At 56.0% G+C, this 15334-nt stretch overlaps 1 protein-coding gene across 1 annotated transcript in view; it reads left to right on the forward strand.

Moving 5' to 3' along the window:
- The window catches only part of VWCE (von Willebrand factor C and EGF domains), a 32624-nt gene that overhangs the window by 4480 nt on the left and 12810 nt on the right, over positions 1-15334 (forward strand). The window contains exons 5-11 of the mRNA XM_075547557.1: positions 1254-1370; positions 5079-5195; positions 5880-6008; positions 8225-8670; positions 8762-8855; positions 11806-11888; positions 14817-14904. Coding sequence (XP_075403672.1) covers positions 1254-1370; positions 5079-5195; positions 5880-6008; positions 8225-8670; positions 8762-8855; positions 11806-11888; positions 14817-14904 — 1074 coding nt within the window. The remainder of the gene's footprint in view (positions 1-1253; positions 1371-5078; positions 5196-5879; positions 6009-8224; positions 8671-8761; positions 8856-11805; positions 11889-14816; positions 14905-15334) is intronic.

The following is a 15334-nucleotide window of genomic DNA, read 5'->3' on the forward strand; positions in this document are numbered from 1 at the left end:
ATAGGAGAGAGAACTGCCCCTCTCTATGGAGCTCTCAGCACTGTCAGGTGGCCTCCACCTGACCTTCAGAGAACCCCGAAAAACCAAGCCTGCCAGTCCCTGACAACTCATGATGGCCTGGGGTGTGTCTGGGTCAAATGGGCCCCATAGGGTGCTCAGTGGCTCATTTTGCAGTTTGCCAGGCCTTTCTTCAGAGGCACTTTTGGCCGACTGAACTTCCAACCTCACGGCTGGCAGCTGAGAACATTTGAAAACAGCGTTGGTACCATCCAAGGCAGGGGTTCCCAACCTGGGGGTCGCGACCCCTTTGGGGGGGGGTCGAACAACCCTTTCACACGGGTCTCCTTAGACCATCGGAAAACACAAATGTTTCACAATATATAATTACATATTGTTTTGTGATTAATCACTATGCTTTAATTATGTTTAATGATGTTCCTTCCATTTGTAACAATGAAAATGTATCCTGCATATCAGATATTTACATGATGATTCCTAACAGTAGCAAAATGACAGTTATGAAGTAGCAACTAAAATAATTTTACAGGTCCCCACACCATGAGGAACTGTATTAAGGGTCACGGCATTAGGAAGGTTGAGAACCACTGTTCCAAGGGTACTCCACTGCCGGGGTGGTGTGTGTGTGTATAGGGGGTCTTAACCCCCTTCTCTAGGAACTTTCACCAGACTTGCCACCTCCCAAAGAGCCTGGGGACAGCCCCCACCTTTCTCCACTTGCACGGTCCCCTCCTTTGATATCTGCTGGTACCTCCAGCCCCTGCTGCATGTGTGTGTATGGGGAGACATGTCCAATGGGGCACATGTCACCCACATTGTGACACTGCCTCCCTGGGGTGTGGGTCTGCCTTGCCTGGTATCAGACTGTCCAGATCTGGAAAGTCAGGGTTGTGTCTTGTGGCGCTGTGTCTCTTGGGGCCACTCTCCAAGCCTCATGTCCACAGCCGTGCTCAGGAAACATTTTCTTTTTTTTTTTTTTTTTTTAGGAAACATTTTCAGTGTGTGTGTATGGTTGTGTGTGTGGGGGGCGGTGTTACTTGTTGATGAGGGCATCAGTCTTCCTACCTGGTGGGGCTGCCCTGTGTGTTCCGAGTTGGCCTGGGGTCTCAGGAGAGGCTAGCTGCCTGGCTCTCTCTCTGTGTGGTCTGCCCTTCCAGAATGGGCGCCCACTTGGCGAGGGGTCTCTTTCCTCCCCGTGTCCCAGTGGCGTCTCTGGTGTACTGCTCTCTCCGCAGATGTCGACGAGTGCCTGAGTGCCTCCTGCGAGGGCCACTGCGTGAACACAGAGGGCGGGTTTGTGTGCGAGTGTGGGCCGGGCATGCAGCTGTCTGCCGACCGCCACAGCTGCCAAGGTGAGTGGGCAGGACGCAGCTGGACCACTGCTCTGGGGCAGGGGGAGGGGGGAAGGCTGATGCTGCCACCCCCACTCCTGGACGTCAGCATCACACAGCCTCCCCCCCATCACCCTCATTTTAACGTGAGGACAGCAAGGCTGGCCCAGGCCATTCTGTGAGTGCCTGCAGGAGCCAGGGTTTGGAGCCCGGGAACCTGCTGCTGCTACTGCAGGGTGGAGGGGTGGGGAGAGAGGAAGAGCCAGGGAAGAGGGGGCGGAGGGTCGTGAACAGGTCCAGAAAGGGAGGCGGGGAAGGGCATACTGTGATGGCATCTTTCATTCACTGCATTCAGTATCTTCCACGGTGCTGCTGCCGCGCCCCAAGTTCTAGAGGCACATGGGGTGGGAGGAGGCTGCCCTGGTCTGCTAGGGAGAGAGACAGGATGACAGGAATGGCAAGGCTGGGATGCTTTAGGAGTGTTGAGGGAATCCAGGGACTAGAAGGGACCTTTCCTTCCCAGGGAGCCGTGTGAGAGAGGGGTGCTTTTGACCATCACCCCTCAGCCTTCCTGCTGTGGCTCGGTGCCCCAGGCACAACGCCACCGCCCGACCCTGCACCTTCCGCTCTCTGCATGCCGTGTTTGAGTCCATTGTTGCAGCCGCCGTGTCCACCCACCGCACTGAGGCACTTCCTCTTTGGGAGCGGGGGAGTCCTGATGGCGTAATGGTTACACAGTGGGCTACTAGTCTCAAGGTCAGCAGTTCAAAACCACCAGCCACTCCCCGGGAGAAAGATGGGGCTTTCTACTCCTGTAGAGAGTTACAGTCTCAGAATTCCACGGGGCAGCTCTACCCTGTCCTCTAGGGTCGCTCTGAGTCAGCATCCACCCAAGGGCAGTGAGTTGTTTTGGTTCATTGGTTGTTTTTGTTTTTTCTTTTCTACTTTACCAAGTAGGTTGGCCTGGTCTTCCTAAGCTACCTTGGTAGATCTTCGCATTTAAACGAGGCCAGGGACCCCCTCGGCCCTGTTCTGTTGAGAGTCTTGTTTGTTAAAATGCGGTCTGGGTGTGCAGGGCACACTTGTCTTCCACGCTCCACTTGCTACCCATTTGGTTTCAGACCCCTTTCAATCCTCTTTAGGGACTAGCACTCCCCCTACTTCTCCCCTGGCTCCCGAGTCAGCCCGCCCTTTCCTGCTCCTTTCCTGCTCCCCCAGCTTCGCCTCGGGGCAGATGCCGCCGTACGCGTTCTGAGACGTACGTCCCTTGCACGAGTGGTTTTTATGCACGCCATAGGCCCCTCCGATGTCTGGCTGCAAGGTCACTGCCACCCCAGGGTGGGTTCAGTTCCAGGCTTGAAGGATATTTCTTTTACAGTCTATTGGGTTGTGATTTTTTGTAAATGATAAGAGCTGTCTTTCAGGGGAGTTGTGGCGATGGCTGCGGGCACGCCTGGCTCTCCCTGGTTATCAGGTGTGTGCATCTTCAGGGCCATCCTCAGTAAGGCGCCGCCGCCGTGCCCTGCGTCAGCCGCCCTGTTCTTCCAATGTCGGAGCCCATTGCTGCAGCCCCGGTGTCCCTCCATCTCGCCGAGGGTCTTCCTCTCCTTCCGTGACCCCTGTGCTTGCCAAGCAGGATGTCCTTCTGCAGGGACCCCTCTCTTCTGAGGAGGGGCCCTGGTGGCGTAGTGGATTGTACATTAGGCCGCTGACCCCATAGCAGTTAGCAGGGTCAGGAATTCACCGGGTGGTTCTACCCTGACCTAGTTGTTGAGGGCTTTCCTGATCACACGTCCAAAGTACGTGAAGACGAAACCTCTCCCTCCTTGCCTCTGAGGACCAGTCTGGCTGTCCTTCTTCCAAGACAGATTTGTTTATTCTTTTGGCAGTCCATGGTACTTTCAATTTCAAATGCATCGGTTCTTCTTTGGCCTTCCTTATTCAATGTCTCACCTTCGCGTGCCCACAAAGTGATTGAAAATGCCCTGGCTTGGACCAGGTGTTATTACTGCATCGTATTAACCACTCACACATGCTTCAAAACAAGACAAACAAACTCACTGCCATTGAGTTGACTCACAGTGACCCTAGTAAGGTGACCAGATTTTAACATGGGTAAAGCGGGACACCATTGATAACAATCATATCCTGGCGAAATAGCCATATGGAAGTTATACCCTAGCTTGTCATGCATTCTTTCCAAAAATTGGGCCTTTTTTAAAACGCCGCAGGATGAGGGAAAAATTGTTAAAAATCGGGACTGTTCCGCCAAAAGCGGGACGTCTGGTCACCTTATCCTAGAGGACAGGGTAGAACTGCCCCTGTGAGTTTCTGAGATGGTCACTCTTTGGGGGAGTATGAGCCCCATCTTTCTCCTGTGGACAGGCTGGTGGTTTCAAACTGCTGACCTTGACGTAAGCAGCCCAACGCTTATCCGCTCTGCCACCAGGGCTCCTGGCCATCTGTGCTTGTTGGTGTTGCTGATATTAGGTGTTTTCAGTTCCGATTCATAGCGACCCGACGTACAACAGAACGAAACACTGCACTGTACCGTGCCATCCTCACAATTGGTTCAGACCATTGACGCGGCCACTGTGCAGTCCATCTCGTCGAAGGTCTTCTGCTTTTTCGCTGCCCCTCCATACTCGCTTACAGTGAGGCTAATAGAGCTCTTGTGTTCTGGGCACTGCGTTAGATACTTCATATGCTTATATATATTTTTTTTTCCCATTTCTCCCGAAGTATCCTAGGATGTTGGCACTCTTCAGCTTCATTTTCCTGATAGGAACACAGAGGCACAAAGTAACGGTCTTATCCAGGATCATACTTGAGCTGGCATTTGGTGCCAGGTGTCTCTCTTAACACCCCCCCCCCCCCACCGCAGCAACATGTCTGGAAAGTCTCTTCATTGTGGGATCTCAGCTGCCATGTTCTTTTCTACAACTGTCGTGCAGACGTCCTATCCGTGGTCCACCTGGTTGGGTGGCGATCATGGACACGTTTCTTCTGACAGTGGTGCACAAGCTTAAGCAGCAACAAGTGAAGCATACACAGAGGAAGAGCTCTGGAGGCATGAGTTTTCCAGCCAATCATGAGGCAACGGCCTTCCAGGCAGACAGGAGAGAATATGGGCACGGGGCCGGGAAGGGAGGTGGTGGTGGTAGGGGGTAGGGGACTCTAAGAGCTGGGGCCTTTGGAAGAGAGCAAACATTTGAGCCAGAGGGAAGGTGAGGGGCAGGGAGGACAAGGAACTTTGTCCCAGGGCCACGAGTAAAACCTGGAGGGGCTTTGAGGAAACAGAGGCCTGGTCAGTGTGGGCGCTGATCAGAAGGTGCTGTGTAGAAGACGGCTTGGTCGCGGCATGAGTGCAGTCGGGGGACCCCAAGGAGGCTCTGGACCAGAGGAAAAGGTGGTTCAGGATGGCAAGAAGTGGGCTGGCTCAGAGGCTCAACACTCCCACTCCACCTCCACCCCAGCACCTGAGTCTAATGGACCTGGTGGGACCCGTTCTCTGCCTTGTAGGCTTACAGCAGGTCCGAATTCTTTGGTGGCACAGGATGACAACAAGCTGCCTATGGGCCGGCTGGAGAGGGGGGCCTATGCTACGCTTGCTGCGCCCCTCCCCCCCCCCCCCGACCACAGTTGCTGATGGTGATAAGAGAGCTGGAAGGGATCACATGTCCCCAGCTCTGTTGGGAGTGGCCGCAGCCTGGTCTCTATTCCTTCCAGACACCGATGAATGCCTGAGGACACCCTGTCAGCAGCGGTGCAGAAACAGCATCGGCAGCTACCGGTGCTCCTGTAGACCAGGCTTCCATCTCCATGGCAACCGGCACTCCTGCGTAGGTAGGTAAGGCCCTGCAGGACGAAGAGGGAGGCTCACGGTGTGTGCAGGGACAGAAAAGGGTCACCACGCCGTCCCCTGCCCTGGACTTCTCTGACCACACGCCCCTTTCATCCCAGCATGCCCTCATCCACCCCAGGGGGTCCTCTCTGCTCACCCACTTTCTTGGTAAATAAAGTACGTTATGTCGTGGATGCTCCGGTGTAGAAGGCACCCCCTGTTTCCTCACCCATTCGCAGAAATTTCCAGAAAGGAAGTGGCATGTTTGACTTGAGCTTGGCTCATGGGTGGAAAGGTGGGGTCCCTTGGGCCTGAAGAAGGACCTTGTTCTAGCAGAGGCAGTTTGTTTTGAAGCCTGCTTCTTGACGCTGGAGCCTCTTTGCCCCAAGCTAGACAGGTGGGGCGGTGGGAGGCTGGCAGAGGAGGCTTGGTGAGCTCGGAGCCAGCACTTGGTAAAGCGCTGGGTGGTGGGGCTGTGTCCTGGCCACCAGGCATCCGATGCCTGCTGATCTGATGCGGGCGCACTCCAGAGGCCAGCGCTCGTGCTCCGAGACACGCCAACCAAGCAAGACACCTCCTTGACCCTGGACCAGGACCCGCCCCTCAGCCTGCAACTCCGGGCCTCTGGACCACCTGTGGGAGAAGGGCCAGGCTGTCCAGCTGGTATAAGCGAAGCTCTCTTGCAGACGTAAACGAGTGTCGGAGGCCGCTGGCCGGGAGAGTCTGTCACCATTCTTGTCACAACACTGTGGGCAGCTTCCTGTGCACCTGCCGATCCGGCTTCCGGCTCCGAGCTGACCGTGTGTCCTGTGAAGGTGAGTGCAGGACCCCGCCCTTCCAGCACAGGCTACGCCCTCTCAGCACTAGGTCCTGCCCACTCCGCATCAGGTGGGTGCTCTCAGAACACAGACGCCACCCACCCAACAAGTTCATGCTCCAATGATCAGAGCCCACCTGCCCAACGCCCACCCAACATTAACCTCACCTTCTAATAACCAGGCCCCGCCCACCCAACACCAGGCCCCGCCTACCCAGTCTTCACCCCATCCTCCAAAAGCCAGACCCTGCCCTTTAAGTGGTGGCCCTTACCTCTAACTGTGGACCCCACCTTGCCTCCCTTTCTCCTTCGATGCTTCATCCATTCATCATCCCCTGCCGTTTTAGCCCATTTCCCCAGCCCTGTCGCCCGACCTCTCACCTCACGGTAAAACACTTGTTTAAACAAGAGAATGGAGGAGAAGGATGGGACAAAGTTCTCCCAGTCGGCTGGACCCCGGGAAGGAGGCCTCTGCCGCGGTCCCCAGAAGGTTCAACAGTATTTCCACAGGAGCCCGCACTGCAACTCCTAGGCACACCCATGAACCCCAATACTCATGATGGCCAAACGTAAACACACACACACACACACACACACACACACACACACACACGGGTCTAGGAGAGACGCTAAGGAGGCCCGCTGTGCTTTACGGAGGTGCTTCGCAGATAATGCGCGTCTGACCAATGGAAGGTCTATCCGCATCTTATTTCCCACATTGGGGGTGTGCCCACGTGGTGTCGGTGTTGGGGCCCGGGGAGGGCGTCCTTCTCCCGACATCTCACTCGCTTGTACAAGCTTAATGCCCTGGGCTACACCCAAGCCACCATATCCCCTAGTCTGCCTTGTATTCAGTGGAGGCGTATTCACCCAGAAAGGAACAGGTCATTCCTCACATGCCTCCCATGCATGGACCTAGAACAGAGTGTGCTAAATGAAATCAAATAATGAACACACAAATATGACCCCACTTGTTAAAAATCTCTAGAATCTCTGTAGATTAGTAGTTAGTGGGGCGCTGGGAAGAGGCAAGGAAGACAGAGTTGTAGGATAGAGTTATAGTTGTGTGGGCTTCCTTTCCAGCCCACAGGTCACTAGTTCAAACCCACCAGATGCCCCGAAGGAGAAAGATGAGGCTGTCAGCTCCCCTGAAGGCTTACACTTTGGAAACCCCAAGGAGTGCTTTCCCCTTGTCTTACAGGGCTGACTGCAGGCAGTGGGCTTGGTGTTAAGTTTGGATCTGTTCATTCAGTGAGTTTTTCTCACTGCAGGTCTCTATCCAGAGGGGGAAAATGCCCCTTTCCTGTCCCTGAGTGTGCATATGTGTGTGAGTGTGAGAATGAGTGTGTGACTGTGTATCCGTGCATGATTTTGAGTGTGTGCGTGTGAATTTGAGAGTGGGTGTCCGGGTGTGAGTGTGAGAATGAGTGTGTGACTGTGTATCCGTGCATGATTTTGAGTGTGTGCGTGTGAATTTGAGAGTGGGTGTCCGGGTGTGAGTGTGAGAATGAGTGTGTGACTGTGTATACGTGCATGATTTTGAGTGTGAGTGTGAATTTGAGAGTGGGTGTCCGGGTGTGAGTGTGAGAATGAGTGTGTAACTGTGTATACGTGCATGATTTTGAGTGTGAATTTGAGAGTGGGTGACCGGGTGTGAGTGTGACTGAGTGTGATGGAGAAACTGTGAGTGTGTGTATGTGTGAATTGGAGTGTGAGGGTGTGTGTGAGAATGAGAGTGTGACTTTGGGTAACTGTATGCTTTTGAGTGTGTGAGTGAATGTGACAGTGTGAGTGTGACTGTATTTGAGAACATGTGTGCGCGTACGTGCGTGTGTGTGAAGTTGAGCGTGAGAGAGTGTGTGAGTGTGAGAGTGTGTGTGTGTGCACCTGCACATGAGGGCATGCGGCTGGAAACTGACCTCTCTGCTGTGGGTCTGGAGAGCTCCTGGCTTGTCCCTCCACAGAAGCCACACTAAGGACCAGAAAAGGGGTGGGACCTTTTTGGTTGAAACTTGGGAAAGCTGGTGTCTCCCAGTGGCCTGGGAGGAGCCCATCTGAAGTTGCTGGGGGGCCCAGCAGCACCGTGGCCCCGCCTGCCCTGTCTGTCTTCTCTGGAAACAGGCACCAGAGCTCCCGGGTGCCAGGCTCCTTGTGTTGAAGATGCGGGGACTGGTGGTGTGGAGCTGAGATCTAGTCTCCCATGTTCTGTTTCAGCCTTCCCGAAAGCCGTGCTGGCTCCTTCCGCCATCTTGCAGCCACTGCAGCACCCCCCTAAGATGCTCCTGCTGCTGCCAGACACTGGCCAGCGGGCACTCTCCCCAGGACATAGCCCACCTCCAGGGGCACCAGGCTCCCCAGCCGGAGTCAGGACCACCTGCCTGCCGCCTTCCACCCCAGGGCTGCTCACGGCCTCCACTCCTACCCCAGCCCAGCTGCTTTCCACTCCAATGGCCACCCCGGTGCCCAGTGCCTCCCTATTGGGGAGCCTCAGGCCTCCCTCCCTCCTCCAGGGAGAAGTGGGGGTGACTCCTTTCCTTCCCCGGGGCCCCGAGACTGGCGACAAGCTGGCTCCAGGTCCTGCTCCCTGCCAGCACCAGGGAGCTCTGCACAAGGCCGGGAGCCGCTGGACAGAGCCTGGGTGTACCCAGTGTTTGTGCAAGGTGGGTGCGGGGGCAAAGGGAGGGTGGGGCCCAACTGCCCTGGTCTGAGCCTTGGCCGAGGTCTGGCCTTGACTCTCACTTCTGCTTCCAGGATGGAGAGGTGGTCTGTGGGAAGGTGACCTGTGACACTCCCTGTTCCCACCCGATTCCTGCTAGAGATGGGGGCTGCTGCCCATCTTGCACAGGTGAGAGCTAGTGGGGGAAGGGCTGCTCTGCTTCACTGGAGGGCCCCCTGGCCCCACAGGATTGTGACTCAGGGCACACTAAGGACCAGAAAAGGGGTGGGACCTTTTTGGTTGGAACTTGGGAAAGCTGGTGTCTCCCAGTGGCCTGAGAGGAACCCATCTGGAGTTTCTGGGGGCCCCAGCAGCACCATGGCCCCTCCTGCCCTGTCTGTCTTCTCTGGAAACTGGCACCAGAGCTCCCCCCACCCCAGGCTTTCTACATTTTAACAAGTTCATGGTGGTGAATGGTGATGCTGTTAATGCTGGTGGGGGAGAGGTTGGTGTGTGTGTGTGGTGGTGGGGGGGGGGGGTGACCGCACTTTGGGAACTACTTGTCTCTGCCAAAGAGGCACTGGTGAGCACTTGGTGGCTTACTGAAAGGTTGGCAGTTCAAACCCACCAGCTGCTCTTCAGGAGCAAGACAAGGTTGCCTGGTTCCGTTCTGGCCCATCGGGTTGGTCTGAGTCAGAATGGACTTGAGGGCAGTGGGGTTTGGTCAGCGCTGAGAGAGTCCTCAAAGGGAACTTCTTTTTCGGAAGATTCTGTCCATCCCCCCGCCCCATCCAATGACTCATTCCAAATTCCCTGTGCCATTCCCTGCCCCCACACCTGCCTAGCCCCTTACCTCCTGCATTCTGTCTGCTCCTCCGATTCCCCCACCCCCCATCCACTTCCTTCGTTCCCCACTGCTGGTGGTGGGAGTGGACAGGCAGCATCACGGACTCCACTCCTGCAATCATTGTGCAGGATGCACTGGGAGGGGAGATGGGCATCCCAGGACACAGGGCTTAGCATCCGGTAGTTCCTCAACACACGAGTGACATTTTATTACCTGTCTGCATAGGCTGAGGGTAGGAGCCCTGATGGCGTGGTAGGTTACGCATTGGGCTGCTAACCACAAGGTCGGCAGTTCAAACCTACCTGCCGGTGGCTCATGGAAAGAGGAGCCTTTCTACTGCTGTAAAGATTTGCCATCTTGGAAACCCGCAGGGGCAGTTCTGCTCTGTCCTATAGGGTCGCTGTGAGTCAGAATTGGCTGGATGGCAGTGAGGTAGGCTAAGAAACTCTGGTGGTGGAGTGGGTTCAGTGTTGGGCTGACTGCCAGGTTAGTAGTTCATACCTACCAGCTACTCTGCGAGGAGTGAGGAGGCTGTCTGCTCTCATAAAGACTGGCAGCCTCAGAAGCCCTGAGGAGCAGTTCTAGTCTGTTTGAAAGGCTCACTGAGAGTAGGAACAGCCTCGAGGGCGGTGGGTTCGAGTCCCAGTGGAGGCATCTCCAGTGCCGCCTCCACCGTCTGTTCTGGATGCGTGCTGGTTGCTGTGAGCTTACAAATGAGAAGGAAAGATGAAAACTAGCCAACAAAATCCCTAAGGGTCCCACCGGCTATGTCTGCGGCCCGTGCTGGGCAGGGCACCAGGCTGAGCCATGTCTCATTCCGCTGTGCAGGAGCCTGGGCCAGTTCAACGGGAACGAGGGGCAGGAACAGACCAGGTCATGTGGGTTCGGTTGAGATGAGACACAATCTCCTCCAGTCTGACAGGCGGGGCAGGGGGGCTACTCTGGTGTTGGGGGACTGGAGGTGGTGGTGAGTGAGCTCAGGAGTGGTGGGTGCTTATAGGCCTAGAGAAACCCCCCTGAGGGGACACTGTACAAACAAACCTGCAGGGAGAGAGGGTGGCCCCTGCCTGAGTGGAGGTGGCAGGAAGCTTGGCTGCTGGGTGGTGGGACCTATGGGGGGAGGGGCTGAGCAGCGGGGGCTGGCTAAGCCCTGGAGGCTGTGGCAAGCATCTGAATCAGACAGGACAGACAGTAGTCTCCCAGGTGGACAGGAGTCATCAAGTTACAGAGAGTCAGAGTCTTGAAGCCCGTCCTCCATAGGGCAGGGTGGGGGGGCAGTGCTGTCTGCTCGGCCCTAGAGGGGCTCGGCTTGGGAGCCACCCAGCCGGACTCCCAAGAGGGGAGGGAGGATGCATCCGGGAACAGACAAGCTCTGTCTCATTGCACGCTTCTGTAAGCACCACGAGGGAGGGACCCTCACACCTATGGCTCCTGCAGCCATTTCCATAGTGGCCAAAACATGGAAACAAGCAAAAGCCCCAGTGGTAGAGGGATGGATGAACACGCTCAGGTACATGCTTCCTATGGAAGATGACACATCAGTAAAACCCAAGGACAGCGCTCTTCGACGCCGCCAGACATGGCCAAAGCTAGACAGCAGGATGCTTAGTCCACTCAGCCAATGTTACAAAGAGGAGTGTTTAATGACAGCTGGCTACAAGGAGAAGGCAAGGCAAGGCAGTGTCGTTTATGCACCAATAGACACAACACTGACGATTAAGAGGAGGCCAGGGACAGGGAGTGGGCAGAAGAGAGGGAAGGGGTAGACTATTGAGGGCATAGGGAGAAGAGACAGGTTATGGGGATGGTGGAGCGGGGGAAGAACCATATATACGGAGGGCTTAACGGGAGAGTTTTCTTGATTTCATTTCTTGATCATGTATGTGAAATATATTTCTTTAACCCCCCCTCAAAAAAAAATCAGAATCCTATCACTCAAACTTAAAACAGAAATGGACTAGGAGTCTTTAGGGACAAACACGTTCATCTCAAACCAAATCAGTAAACATCACGAGGGAGCTGGGTGGGGGGAGAATAAATGGGGGTGGGGGGGGGGAACTCTCCCTTCCAGGGTGCCCCAGGGAAGCTTGACTGAGCCAAGCCCAGAAAGACAGCAAGGAGCCAGCCCCGGGGCTTTACCCATCCCGAGGCCCACTCTTCCAGGGCCGTCCCCTTGCAGAGGCGGCCAAGGCCCCTGCATCTGAGCCCGCCCTCCTGGGAGGGAGGGAAGGCCTGGCTGGGTGCCTCTGAAGAGCCCTGAGCAGCCCTTCCCCTTCTGTTTATCTTCCAAAGGCTGTTTGTATGGTGGCGTCGTCCGCGAGGAAGGCGACGTGTTTTCTCCGCCCAGCACCAACTGCACCGTCTGTGTCTGCCTGGTGAGCTGCCCCGCCCGAAGACCTCAGGACCTCTTTGGGGGGTGTGTGTGGCAAGGGCGATGAGCTCGGTCAGAGGGGGTCCACGTCATGCGGCATGACCTTTGATCAGGACCTTTCAGATCTAAAGGCCTAGGGAAATGTCAAACCGCTAGATTGCTGGAGCTTGTGCTGAGCGGCTGAGAGCAAACAGGCAAACAGGGCCCGTCTGTGCTTCCAGGGATGCCGGGGTTGCAGGGGGAGGCAATCCCTCAGAAACCGCCCGCCTACAGGGGGCTGTTTGTCTCTCCAGGCAAAACATTTGCCAGTACAGTAACGGCACCTGCAGCCAGGAGGAACGGAGCCTGGTGGCATAACGGTTACTTGCTACAAGGCCAGCAGTTCAAAACCACCAGCTGCTTTGCAAAGAGTGACAGTCTCGGAAACCCACAGGGGCGGTCCCACCTTGTCCTGCAGGTCACTAGGAGTAGGATCGACTTGATGGCAGTGAACGGGAGTGAGAGAGCAGCTGGGAGGGTGAGCGAGGACTCACCGTGGGATCCAGATCAGCTTGTTTTAAGCTGATCAGGCATTAAGTCCTCACTGTGTGCAGAAGAGGCTGAAACTCTTTACCAGAGCAAAATGCCCATCTGTCTCCTGAGGAGCAGCTGGTGATTCCAACTGTGGGACCTTTCGGATCGCAGCCCAGCTCGTAAGCACGCCACCAGCTGGGCTCCAGTCTGGGAAACCCACAGGGGCAGTTCAGCCCTGTCCTTCCAGGGTCGCTGTGAGTCGGCATCGACTCAATGGCAGGGAGTCTTTTGAGTTTATGTGTGGATGCAGGAACCCTGGTGGCGTGGTGGTTATGCCTCGGGCCTGCTAACCACAGGGTCAGCAGTTTGAAACCCCAGCCGCGCTCTGAGGGAACAGGATGGGGCTTCCTGCTCCCGTCAAGAGTTACCGCCTCAGAAGCCCACAGGGGCAGTTCTGCCTTGCCCTGTAGGGCCGCTTTGAGTTGGCATTGAGCTCATTTGATCTGGGTGTGTTTGTCCCCCCATCTTGTGGACAATCCATGGCTGTGTTTTGGGGTCTGTGTGGATGAGGGAGAAAGATGAGGCTGTCCGCTCCTGGCAGTAGGTCCCGTCTCAGAAGCCCTGGGTAGGGTCCTTAAGAGGCAGCATGCACTGGACGTGGGCAGGTTTGTGCGGACGCATGTCTTGGAGGATGTGAAGTCAGCCTGCTCCTCAGAAGCCAGCATGGCCAGACTTCATCTTGGGTGCTTTGGATGTCTCCTCAGGCAGGGCCAGTCCCTAGAGAAGGGCACCGTGCTTGGTAAGTGGGGGTGGGGGGTGGGAGTCAGTGATAAAGAGGGAGACCCTCTATGACATGGAGTGATTCAATGGTTGCAAGCAGGGGGCTCAAGGGTGGCGGATGGGCGCAGGACCCAGCCGTGTTTTTTTCTGTGCTGTGTAGTCGTCCCTGTGAGTCTGAAAGGACCCAACAGCTCCTAATGATACAAAAATCCAGGTGTGGACAGTGAGGCAGAGCAGGTTGGCTCAGGGCTGGATTCCCCACTTCGCGGTGGGAAGATCCGGTTCATTTCCTGACAAACGCATCCCGGGCTCTGCCACCACCCATCCGTCCGTGAAGGCTGTGTGTTGCTGGGTGCTGAGTGGGTTTCGGCGGAGCTTGCAGGCTAGGGCAGACTAGGAAGAGAGGCCTGGTGATCTACATCCGAAAGCCAGCCAGTGCAACCCCGTCACATCTCAACAGTCCTGGTGGGGACGATTGTGGTGCTGGTGCGGGGCCCAGGCTGCGTTTCCTTCTACTGAGGCCATAGAGTCTGGGCCAACTTGTTGATCACTGATAGGCCAACAGCATCCTGTGTGGACCCGGTCAGGCTCAGGCCAGCTGCAATGCTTTTCCTTGGCTTCTGCACCGAGACGCCAGCAGCACCTCTCGCTCTGGCTCCTGTGTGGGCGCTGGTTCATAAATAAGAAGCCTGAGGCTCGGAGGTGGCAGAGCTGGAATTTGAACTACACCTGGCTGAGGCTCCATCGACCAGCTGTTGCCCCAGCAGCAGGTGGTGTGAACTGCACAGACCAGGAGGCAGACAGCTCGGTCCTCTGAACCAGGCAGGGGTCAGGCGCTCTCCTGGGTGACCAGCCCACCTCACAGAGGGGGAAACTGAGGCTCAGAGAGATGATTATTTGCCCTGAGGCACCCAAGTCCGTACCGGGACTGCAACCCCCTGGCTCTTTTGTTTTGTTAAACCTTGATTTTAGTTGTGTGCTGCCCTGAGTGTTGATCTCTTTAGTTGCCGTCTTTCATAGCCAACCTGGAGCCCCGGTTCCAAGTCGCAAGAAGATGCAGTGTGTCTCCCTCCCTGTAGGTGTAACCTCTTCCCTCTCATGCCTGCATCCTCCCTGACGCCTCCGAGGCAGGGGACAGACAGCTCCGAACACCAAGTTCACCATCAGGGAGTCGATTCCACCTCAGAGCAACCCCGTGGGTCGTAGTAGAACTGCTCAGTGGGTTTCCGAGACTGGGCCTCTTTATGGGACCAGTCTTGTCTTCCTCTTGTGGAGTGACTGGTGCGTTTGGACAGCTCGGCACTTAACCGACTGCGCTACTAGCTAGGCAGGTCTATTCTTAAAGGAGGGAGCACATTCACTCTGCTCCATCCTGCCCTTTTCCACAGAACTGTGCATCTTGGGAAGGGGGCTGGCTGGAATCACAGCCTACCAGACATGAAGACCCGGGTTCCGTAGACTGTGCTCGTCCCCACGGCGACCTTTGCAGGTCCCCATGGGCTCTTTAGGCTGCCAGCATCCGGAACTGGAAACCTGAAGCGAGGTGTGACATAGAGCAAGCAGGTTCCAGATGAACCTGGAGGTCAGCAGAGCCCTTCCCTCCTTCTGTCCCCCAGCGCCATCTCTTGCCTCTCCTCAGGCTGGGAACGTGTCCTGTATCTCCCACAAGTGTCCTCCCGGCCCCTGCCAGAGCCCCCCACGGTCGGATTGCTGTGCTTGTGTGCCAGGTGAGAGAGGCCCTGGGGAGTGTGTGTGTATGTGTTGGGGTGGGGGTGGTGGGGCGTCTTTCCAGCGTGTTCCGGGAGGGTGGGGTGAGTGGAGGTGATTGATTTCTGCTGCAGAAACTCAGCGAGTTAAAGATATCAGAGGGTCTGGTTGGACTGAGGACCTACTGTGTGCACAGCAGTTGGGGAGCTAGACTGGGCTCCGTCCAGTAGCATTCGGGCAGCAAGAGGTTCAAGCCCAGCTGCAGGCAGGGCTCCTTCTTTCCCTCAAGGCCATCTTACTGCCGTGGTTGTTCCTTAGAGCCCCTCTGCCCTGAAGTACAGTTCACCACCCCCATTTGACTGCTGGGGAAACGGAGTCTCAGCCATGTCAACTCTCCTGCTCAGAGATGCAGACAGTAGCAGGGCAGAATTTAGGGCAACCTGGTCTCGA

The sequence above is a fragment of the Tenrec ecaudatus genome, chromosome 4, assembly GCF_050624435.1.
Source record: "Tenrec ecaudatus isolate mTenEca1 chromosome 4, mTenEca1.hap1, whole genome shotgun sequence".
Lineage (NCBI taxonomy): Eukaryota > Metazoa > Chordata > Mammalia > Afrosoricida > Tenrecidae > Tenrec > Tenrec ecaudatus.